Here is an 11,517-nt window from a genome sequence, read left to right on the forward strand (position 1 = left end):
GCCGGAGGTCACAAGGTTCGAGTCAACACAGCTGAGCAGAGAGGAAAACTTGGAGGGTTCGGTTCTTATAGCAGACATGCCAACCCTCCCAATTCAGGCAGGAATCGCCCTTTCTCCGAGGCAAAGCAGAAATGCCTCGGAGAAACGCAGCGGCATTTTCGGATTCGGGGGCGTGTTTTTCTTTTCTCTCCTCCAGCCATTGGCTGGAGGAGATAATTAGACTTCTTGAAAAAAACACGCCCCCGAATCCGAAAAAGACGGGGCCTGTTCGGAGTGACTGACCTCTTCTCCAATGGCTGGCCAGCATTCAAGAGGCCAGCCAATGGAGAACAGGGGAGAAGAGGGGCGGATTCAAGCCCCTCTTCTCCAAGTCATTAAATCTCGGATCGAGACTGCGCAAGCGCAGCCTTCGAGCCGAGACCTAACAAGCATTTACAATGCAATGGTCTCGGCATTGGTAAAGTTAGAGCTATTGGCATTGCTCATGACATTATTTTTGTTGATGTTTTTGTTATTAAAACATTTAAAGAAACGGCATTGTTATTTACAATGTCAATAGCTTAATCACTCTCAAATGCGAGACCTATTGCATTTGCACCCACACACAGAGCCACCTACACACACACGAAACCCAATTACGATGACATAATCCCATACATAAATTATGAACGTTTGACGTAATCTTCATGCTGGTAGCTGGTTTTGAATTTAGAAACAGTAACTGTATGCAATGCAACCCCCAGATTATATTTATAGCATCCAACAAGCTCACACACCAATTTGTTGTCAATCAGAGAGACTGGCAGGTTAATGTTAGTTCTCCACTAATGTGGACGCGTACTTAGGTTCATGCACCTGCTGCACAAACGTTTATTTGCGTGAAACGTCACGGTTACTTTTACTATAGGTTTGTTTCTTTGACAGTGTGAATTGTAAACCACTTAAACACCTCGAAGTTGAGGTGCTGTACAATGAACAGCGAACTAAATGAATAACTCACACCTTACAGTCAGGTTATTTTGGGAACCTGGCTTCAAACTTTGAAGGTTGGTGTGTGTGGGGGGGGGAGGCGGGTGGGGAGTACGTCTGTGTGCCGAGTGTTGAGTTGAGTATTGCTGATATGTGTATTTATTCAAATGTCAGCATTTGTATCCAGCTGGACATAATTCAATCTGCAGACATTAGGAAAGTCACAGAAAAGAGCAATGCTTGTGATTGGAAAATATCAAAAGTAATCCCTTTCTCTCGGGACGAGCGACAGCAGCAAATACAGCGCAAGGTGAGGAAAGCAAATCTTTAAAATGCCTGCAGCTGATACTGTCCCTTACATATCCAGAGTGGGTATGTTGTATTTGTGTGGGCGTGCACAGCTGTACTTGTGAAGGACGTGATTCCAAACGTCAAACGACGCCTGAGGTTTAAAATACATTCGATATCGCGAAAACATTGAAACAAACACAAGGGGTGAATAATATTGTTTTAGCTCCTACTTCTACTGCTGGCGCCTCTCTTGCTGAATGGGCAGTGGTGGTGCAGTTCGGACCGATCAAGAATCCGAACCGAAGACACAGGAGCGTTCATCTGTGTCGTAAGCGCAATGCGAGAAGACAGATCTGATATCTGAATGCTCGAAAAAGGGTAAAAACGTGTTTCTATCACTAACCTCTTCTTAAATCCTTTGTCATGTAATTAAATAAATTACCTGCACCTCCACAGCGAACATTCAGAGCAAAGCACACCAAACAATGATTCCTCTAAGTAATCTCCAAAACAGCATAGTGCCACTCTGTCGCTGTCTTCTCATGGCGAGAAAACAAACTTTGTCATCCCATTTTTGAAACACTGGGGAGACATTTACCATTCATGATTTCACTGTACAAAGATCATCCAATACGCAGCCGCCCACCTAAAACCTGCAATAGAAATGGTTTTAGGCCCGCCCCTTGCACATTGTGGCAGCGTCTGCAGAAACGCTATAGCTAGTGAGCCACTTTTGCATCCTGGGGATTGTAATTCGCACTCGAAGTATAACGTGTTGTTGCTTGTGAACCACAAGTCACACAATTTTCTGGGAAGGCAGTTTAGAGACTAGTTGGGAGGAACAGAAACCGAACTGGTCACGTGACCTAGTCAACCGCCTCCATAGTTCCTTCAGATCTCCAGTCTGTCGTCACTGCTTTTTCATTTGCAGTGGAGATTGTTGTCTGGTACCGGGATCTGAGGGAAGACTCCCGGAGAAGCCTTATGTCTGTGCATAAGTAAAAAAAGTTGCACGGCCATGCTGTATGTGCAAAATAAAGCATCTGCAAAAGAGGGCCCACGCGGAAGTCACACAATTTTCTGGGAAGGCAGTTTAGAGACTAGTTGGGAGGAATAGAAACCGAACTGGTCACGTGACCTAGTCAACCGCCTCCATAGTTCCTTCAGATCTCCAGTCTGTCGTCACTGCTTTTTCATTTGCTGTGGAGATTGTTGTCTGGTACCGGGATCTGAGGGAAGACTCCCGGAGAAGCCTTATGTCTGTGCATAAATAAAAAAAGTTGCACGGCATGCTGTATGTGCAAAATAAAGCATCTGCAAAAGAGGGCCCACGCGGAAGTCACACAATTTTCTGGGAAGGCAGTTTAGAGACTAGTTGGGAGGAATAGAAACCGAACTGGTCACGTGACCTAGTCAACCGCCTCCATAGTTCCTTCAGATCTCCAGTCTGTCGTCACTGCTTTTTCATTTGCTGTGGAGATTGTTGTCTGGTACCGGGATCTGAGGGAAGACTCCCGGAGAAGCCTTACGTCTGTGCATAAATAAAAAAAGTTGCACGGCCATGCTGTATGTGCAAACTAAAGCATCTGCAAAAGAGGGTCCACGCGTTCCGGTAGGGTGAAATTTTAAAGTGAAAGCTGTGCCCTGCATAAATAACAAAAGCATCTGCCCATGCTTTGTGATGAAGCGTGACGGGGCAGCTCTGTATGTGCAAATAAAGCATCCACGATAGCAAACGGGGGCCCATGCATTCCGTCGGGGCTGAAATGTAAAGTGAAAGTACCCATGCTGTGTAATGAAGCGCTGCTAAATAAAGCGTAACAAACCAAAGCAAATGGAACCAGGATGGGTTGCAGAGGCGGTAGAGCGTGTCCTGCCTGCAACAGCAACCACACACGTGTATTTTCCCCACCAGATTTCTGAAACTCACCGTAGACTCACACTTAACGTTGAGCCTCTCTCAACAGATGAGCCCGACCGCATCCAAGACGGCTACCAAGCACACCACCGCCTTCCTCCTTGGTCAGCCAGAAATGCCTCGGAGAAAGGCAGCGGCGTTTCCGGATTCGGGGGCGTGTTTTTCTGTTATCTCCTCTTGCCATTGGCTGGAGGAGATAATTAGACTTCTTGAAAAAAACAAGCCCCCGAATCCGAAAAGGACGGGGCCTAATCGGAATGACGGACCTCTTCTCCAATGGCTGGCCAGCATTCAAGAGGCCAGCCAATGGAGAACAGGGGAGAAGAGGGGCGGGTTCAAGCCCCTCTTCTCCAAGTCATTAAATCTCGGATCGAGACTGCGCAAGCGCAGCCTTCGAGCCGAGACCTAAAAAGTATGGGAACTGTTGCTCTGCGCAGTGAGGCTGGATGAGTGAACGTGGGGGCGTGGATTAAAAGCGTGGTTACTTTTCGGTCTTTCACCTTCAGGTAACTACATATATAATAACACACACCTAGGTTACATGAAATTAAATGCAAGTTACGTCAATCGGTGCCCTATCAAACAATATGAAACTTCTATTAGTTAATACAGTATTGAATTCTGTTTGGGGCAGCGGGGAATAGTGACTTGTGTATGTTTAGTGCTCCAAGGTCGCAGTCTGGTCTGTGGCAGCAAGCACTGTGAACGTGAAGTTCATTATTTTAAACTTGCATTACTCACAATATAGACTAGGCTGCTACAAAATGCACAAAAGGGTTTAAGATAGAAATGTGCTTTCAACATATAGATCTTAGTAATACCCAGACTGTACATAGTGCAGCGTTTTTCTAGAACCTCACAGCTCAGCTGATCGCACCTTTACAATACCCTTGAAAAAGAATACATGAGCGCCATCAGGAAGCTTGAAGTGAATCCATCAATTAAAGCCAATACCAGTTTAGGGCGCCCTTTCCATTTCCAGATGGACCAGTTGTGCACATTTACATGTCCTTCAGGCAGCGGGCTCCGGCCTCTCCCCCGGTTTCACAGCACAGGAGACGCCCTGAAGGATTTCAAGCGTCAGAATTACCTGTTGGGGGCGGTCATCTTTTCACACAAAGTGGGGGAACTCAACTGTTTATCTAAAATTAAAAAGGTATGGACATTTCGTGCCCCTCAAACCCTCCCCCCACTTCGACCACTGAATGAAAAGTGCACCCAGTCCCGAGCATCTAAATTGCTGCTGGAAAACAGGCCAGGGTCACAGGTGGCGCCAGGGGTGACATTTTGGTGCACTACTGCGTTTACCAGATGACTCCGAGTCAGTGGGAGCGCCGTGTTCCAGGCCTGGACTTTCTTTTTTCAAATCACTGTTTTGAAGATTTACCAGAAATACAATTCCCAGAATGCAATTTTTGTTAAAGGGCAGTCCGGTTCATGGGTCATTCCGAGGCATGTACAATAAATTGCACTTCAGCAAATAACTAAAGGGGAAAATAAATACTGAAGAATGCATTTATTTTATTCCGCAATCACGAAGGGCCAGAAAATATAAAACATGCGACCCCCCTCTCCCCCGGGCCACTGTTGGCTGAACCGCTGCTGCCTCCCTGCTGGGCCAATACACAAAGTTCGCTGACACGCGACACAGCGCATCACTGGTGGGAATTGAGAGAGCGTCCCTGAGAGGTGTGTCATTTCCTGTCGAGCTGGAAGCCATTTGCCAGGCCACTGCTGTTTATTAACGCCTCCCTAAGCCTTCATTAGGGTTTAGGGCCTTGCTGCAAACAGAAAGGCTTTAATCTGGAGAGGTGTCAGCAGGCGCACCAGAGGGTACCAGAAGCGCATAAAGGAGGGACGGGCCTCCCCTCCGGTGTTTGAAGAGTCTGAGCAGATCTGAGCTCTGCCGAGGGTGGCCTTCTCCTCAAGTGCATGCAGTCTACGTTTCCTATGATTGTTTCTGTGGTCTCCAAAGCCAGCCCCTCGCCCCCTTTTAAGCCACCGTTCAAGGCTGGCTATTTCCATTTGGCCTCAGACTGAGGGCGTTTTTCTCGCTCGTCTGTCTCCAAACACTCCTGGAGCCAGCCCTCCCCCCCTCTTAAACCGGACATTGAAGCTGCCCACAGATCAGTTGCTTTAGCCTGGCCCGTCGGAGTGGGATAGTGTGGAGCTGTCTCTCTTAGTGTGGGGCTGTCTCTCTTAGTGTGGGGCTGTCTCTCTTAGTGCGGGGCTGTTTCTCTTAGTGTGGGGCTGTTTCTCTTAGTGTGGGGCTGTTTCTCTTAGTGTGGGGCTGTTTCTCTTAGTGTGGGGCTGTCTCTCTTAGTGTGGGGCTGTTTCTCTTAGTGTGGGGCTGTTTCTCTTAGTGTGGGGCTGTTTCTCTTAGTGTGGGGCTGTTTCTCTTAGTGTGGGGCTGTTTCTCTTAGTGTGGGGCTGTCTCTCTTAGTGTGGGGCTGTCTCTCTTAGTGTGGGGCTGTCTCTCTTAGTGTGGGGCTGTTTCTCTTAGTGTGGGGCTGTTTCTCTTAGTGTGGGGCGGTTTCTCTTTGCTTGCTTGCAGGTTTGGGTCTGCAGTTCAATTTTTAGGCCAAATCTCAGCTTTGGGGTACCTCGAGTAATAGCTCATCTCCTTCTCTGGTGATCTTTTAAAGCTAACCCTCTCTTAAATTGGGGTCTGACTCGGTATTGTAGGCCAGGCGTGAGCTTTTGAGTGCACAGAGTAGGGGTATGTCCTTCTGACTGAGGCCCAGGTCTCCTGAACCAGGCTTAGCTGCTTAGTCCTGCTCTGGTCCAGAGGATGTTCCTTGTTCTGTCCTGGCTGGTCGCCCTCTGGCTCCTGGTGGCCCCTTCTGGTGGTGTTCCCAACCTCAAACTTCAGGAGAGCCTCTTCTTGAGGTCTTTAGGTTTGTCATCGCGCCCCAACCCAGTGTCCCCAGCGCCGGTGCCATCCGTCCTCTGGAAGATCTTCAAGAACAAGGCCAACCTCCCCCCGGAGAAGCGTCGAGCTGCGCTTTGCCGCGTGGAGGAACTGGATGTGGACGGCAACATCATCCGCGTCTTCCCAGACCAAGGTACTGCACATGCGCTCTGCGTCCCATGCCTGGTGCCGCGAACAGGAGGGCCCTGCCCAAAGTGGGGAACATTCTTTGTTGACAATTGAGTAAATTAATTGGCAACAAAGAACTATAATGTCTATATACATATTTGGGGTGTATAGAAATGCATGATATCTTTCGAAGAACAGCCTGGTGCCCCTCACTAGACATTTTAATGGACCTTGTGTTTAGTCCTGGGCTTTCATGCGACAACCTAGTGCATTCTGGTTCTCGTAGTTTTAGTTGATTTGATTGAACCAATATATAAAAATCTATAGTAACACACATGATGTCAACTGTTTGTATAAAGAAATACTTGGCGTGAAAAGATTGTTTGTGAAGGCGTGGAGGGAAGCAGCTGCCCCAACTGGCTCATGTCATGCGGGTAACTTACGTACTACCCCATTTAAAAAAAATATTTTTAAGCCAACAGCAATGAGAACAATCACGTTTGGCCCTACAAATATGCTTTGTACTGCTGGCAGAAAAATACGGATTGGCTGGAAATCGCCCTGAAGATGTTGGCCCAGTTGATGTTGACTGTTGTGCCCCGAAGAAAAAATAATCTATATTACCAAAAACGGGAAGAAATGGGTACACAGACTGAAACTGGCAGACATAATAATTATTCAGCTGAAAATCTTCCCCCAGCTCTACTAATATTTCTTAAGGCTCGTTTCCAAAACTTAGGTGACGTGTCGTGATTCTGACCCAGCCATGGTAATTTAAAAATAAATAGTATTACATTTGTATTTTTTCAAATGTAATCTTAAATTTATATTCTTACCGGAAATAGTCTAAAAACAAAGCCACTTTATTAAATTAAAATACGATTTGATAAATTACCCGTGAGTCCCAGCAGTGCTGTTGTGTAGAGAGTACTTAAAGGGGGTGTGTCCCTACATTAGGCAGACCGGTCAAAGTATAAATACCTTGTCTCTGCCTCAGTGAAGCCCAGTGTCTATTTGTCATAAAGTTCTTGTCTGTCTTTTTATATTTCTGTATGTTTAGTGACTTGTATCTGAGAAAATAATGGTGATTTTCATTGGATAACTTCGCTGATGTTCTGACCTTGAATAAAGCAAGTTTATAAACATAAATTCTAAGCAGGCCCGGACCCCACACGCTTTCAGTTATATTTTTTTATTTTCTTTTTATATTGGCAATATGATGAACCATCGCAAGTTGGGATGTTAAGGTGACATCTAAACATGTAACTGCAGGTCCCGGTATTGCAACTTGCGGCTGGCTACAAAACCCAAGACTGGCTCATGGTGTTTCATATGACAGTGTTGCTTCGTATCTATGCCAAACTCAGCATAGAAATGAGTGAGGTCCAAAATGGCACCACAGGGTTCCTGAAACTCACTTTCAAAATGTAGGCAGCCTATGCGATTTCAAGTCACAGATGTAACTAGTTGATCCATTATTCCCTCTCACTGATTCAAGAACAGGTTCCCTTGCAGCCCAACTTGTGATTTGCTTTTTGAAAACTAGTTAAAGCATTTTTATTTTTCCATGTATTTTACTTGGTGTAGTGCCCCACTGTGTCACCACGGACTCTGTTTTCTGTACCCGTCTTTTATTTGATAGACGGATGCATTATGGGTACTGTGGTCTTGTTTTGCATCCATTGAACGAATTACACCAGCACACTTGATGGCAATTATTTGGAGTTACAAGACTAGGGCTGAAAACTGCGTCCTTCATGACATGGAGTGAGATCACTCGCGTTTAAATGCTTCTTTATGTAATTGAAATCGAATTTTAACGTAATATTTTGTCTCCCCTATATCTGTGTGCCTCACCTCTACTTTCTCCCTCTCTCACACTGGTGTTAGGTTTGCTTCTCCAACCATGTCATGTCCGCAGGACAGCACTTTACCTGTCCTCAATGTTCCTTCAACTCACAAATGCCTTCTGGGAGTTTTTGTCTTTTCCAGTTAATTGAATAAATGCACCAAGTGGCAGTATTTTGTTAAATGAAAGCAGAAGACTGGGGAAAGTAGTGTCCTGCTAACAAGAAGTGTTATTGCTGTCCTCACAATCGCACATTTTCTCTTTTTCTTTACAATGACAGAAGAAGTTATATATTTTAATTTATTGTTTAAAGATAAAGTAATGTTTATTTCCAGGGCCTATTTAACGGCGACAGCTGACACAAAACGTTCTCTACAGACTGTGATTTAATGTTTTTGGTGTAAGTTATGTTGTCCCATGTCCATTACCCGCATTGCAATCAATCCTGCTTTCAACTACTTGTGGTTTTACTATTTTTGGGTTAAAAAACAGAGGACTGCAAGTACCAGAACGCAATGGGCACAAGCATTTGTCAAGACCAGCACGTGGCTTGCCTGCAGTAGCTAAAGTAGGCACCAGGTGGTGCCATTGTTCCATCAATCTTAAGCTGTAAAAAAAAAAAGAACTCTCGCAGCTTCTCTTGGGACATAGGTGCATATAAACTTCCACGATAAGCTGTGGCAGGTTAGGCCGGTGGGGCTGGGACTGAGACAGACATGCCATTGACCGTCGTTATGGTAGAAATTCTGGAGTGCTACAGTGCCCCCTAGGGGTATCACAGTGCTAGGCGGGAACTAATGGGCTAAAAGCATTTCTTCAATGGGTCAGTACGATAGCATGGCAGCGGCCTATTGCAAATTAGCCCCATTTCTCTACAGGCCGGGTGCTCTTAGCACCAAGACTGACACTTTTGTTGACTCTTTCTTCCCATCTCTCTTTCAGGGCGCTTTGTTCCCAATGAGGAGTTGAAGAAGCCCCTTTGCCTGGACAAGCGTCTATACTTCAATTTCACCGCTATGGAGGAGGAGGAAGAGTTGACGCTGGCCCGCCTGGAGGTCAAATTCAGCCACAACTCCTATAGCGGGCAGGTGTTTGACCTGCGGCTCTACCGGACTCTGCGGATGAGCCTGAAGGGCATGTCGGCCCACAAGGAGACCCGACGGCTCCTGGTCGAGCAGTCCTTTCGGCTGCTCCGCAAGTCTCTCTCATTTGACCTAACGGCAGTGGCTCAGGACTGGAGGAACCCCGCCAAAAACTTGGGCCTGATCTTGGAAATTTCTACACTCGACGATGAAGACCTAAACCAGGCCTCGGCGTGGAGCCACTGCCCTGGGATCCATTCTTTCCTCTACACCTCCATGCTGGCTGTCTCCCTCCACCCTGCTCAGTGCAAGGTGTCCAGGAGGACCAAGAGGAGCACTTCCCACCCGCTTGTTACGCCAAGCAACATCTGCAAGCGCCGGCGCCTCTACATCGACTTCCGCGATGTTGGCTGGCAAAACTGGATCATTGCCCCGCAGGGTTACATGGCAAACTATTGCCACGGCGAGTGTCCATACCCACTGACGGAGATTCTGAATGGCACCAACCACGCAATCCTGCAGACCCTAGTTCACTCCATGGAGCCGGAGGACACCCCACAGCCCTGCTGTGTCCCCGTCCGCCTCTCCCCCATTTCCATGCTTTACTACGACAACCACGACAATGTGGTGCTGAGACACTACGAAGACATGGTGGTGGATGAGTGCGGATGCAGGTGATCGCTGCACGTTTGCTGCATTTAATTTCTTTTAACGTTAACTCTTTTCTGAGATGCATTTAATATTTTTGATAATTTGAGCATTGTACATGAAATAATTTTGATAGCAATAAAGGCTTTTTTTTGGGGGGCAACTGTGATCAGTTGGATTTCTTTGTAATTTGCATTTTGGGGTTCCAAAAACAAAGTGGCTGCAAGAAAGGACATGTGATCAGTTACTTTTTAACAGAGGACAAGCACATAACTAGGGCATGTACAGTTAGTACACGAGGCTGAGATAAGAGAGGGGTCTTCATGGACCAAAGACGTACACTAGTGTCCCGGGATGGGCCCATCGAACATTCGTGTGTGTAGTACACGCCTGATGCCATTTGCACAGCTACTAGAGTTGTCCTTCTCAACCAGAAGACTGACTGAATGATCATGTTGATCACCGGAACTAGTAGATGCCAAAGGATGTGCACACCTAGGTACCTATAACACGAAATATTTGTGGGTTTAGCCCCATGTTGGTGAATTGACACAGCCCAATATTAGTCGGCCATTAGTTTGGCCTGACTTCTAAGAGCTAAAACACCAGTCTCGTCATCAAAGGTTTTAGCATGTAAATAGCAGGAAACCTCATGTAAAAATATGATACTATTTCAAACTGTTTTTTTTATTTTTTATAAATGCTTTTGTTTTACATTCGTTTGTCCCCCCTGCATTAGCACATATTAAAATATAGCGTTTTTAACATGGACCCCCATGCCCTGACATTATGCTTTGAGTGAGCCAAGATATGTCAGCTTTTCATGTACACTATACATAAGCCATTGTTGTGCTAAGTGGAGCAAACTTGTGGTCTAGTAAATGATATACACAAGTGCATTTTTTATTTAGAGCACATCCCGAACTGAATTTCTTCAAGGCGCTCTTCAATCTAACAATCAGTCAAAATGATGCTCCGTGCATTAAAGTGCTTTGCGTAGGATCCCAGGATTTGGTCAAGTGGGGAGATTGCAAACCCACTTTTCTTACTTGCACGTTGTGTAATACAGTGTAAGTGAGTAGGTGTGCACTCGCTAAGGTGCACCCACGTTATTACCGGACCGTCAACTTACGGTTTAACTCGTACTCATTAAGTTTCTCTAAGAAAAAAACAATTGCGTGAGATTCAGTACATTTCAGGTATGTTTACACAGTAATCTCATACAACAGCGTGACAGAGTGAGCAATATTGATCCACACTTTGTTACGCTGTGTTTTTACTCACAGAAACTCAATGAGTACAAGTTAAACCGTAAGTTGACGGTCGGGTATGAACGTGGGTGCACCTTAGCGAGTGCACACCTACTCACTTACACTGGTCCTGAAGAAAGCCTTGCGATTTTGAGCATAAAGGCTGAAACATGTAGACCCTGTCACTTATATATCACGGATGTCTAAGGTCAATCTAACCTTATAGAACATCCACCTTCGTTTTTAGTCTTGTCCTATGACCCCACCATTAAATTCCTTGGGTGCTTAGAGATAATTTTAAAATCCCCACTCACTATTCACGTTGCACAAACAAACCAGCTTGCTGTCATCGGGCGTTGTAGCACACCCGAGAGGTACTCTGCCCTTTGGGTGGGATCCCTATGATGAAGCATGTCACCAACTAGGTTGGTGAGTGAGGGTTCTTTTAAAAAAGGAATTTCCTTTCCTTG

The 11,517-nt window shown here is 45.9% G+C and overlaps 1 protein-coding gene across 1 annotated transcript; it reads left to right on the forward strand.

Moving 5' to 3' along the window:
• The first annotated feature begins 4,903 nt into the window (after positions 1–4,903).
• Positions 4,904–9,960, forward strand: GDF1 (growth differentiation factor 1). The gene is made up of 2 exons (XM_085638031.1): positions 4,904–6,243; positions 9,010–9,960. Exons 1-2 carry the CDS (start codon positions 5,970–5,972, stop codon positions 9,825–9,827), a joined length of 1,092 nt encoding a protein of 363 aa, XP_085494157.1. The 5' UTR covers positions 4,904–5,969; the 3' UTR covers positions 9,828–9,960.
• Positions 9,961–11,517: the final 1,557 nt, after the last annotated feature.

The sequence above is a fragment of the Triturus cristatus genome, chromosome 12, assembly GCF_964204655.1.
Source record: "Triturus cristatus chromosome 12, aTriCri1.1, whole genome shotgun sequence".
Lineage (NCBI taxonomy): Eukaryota > Metazoa > Chordata > Amphibia > Caudata > Salamandridae > Triturus > Triturus cristatus.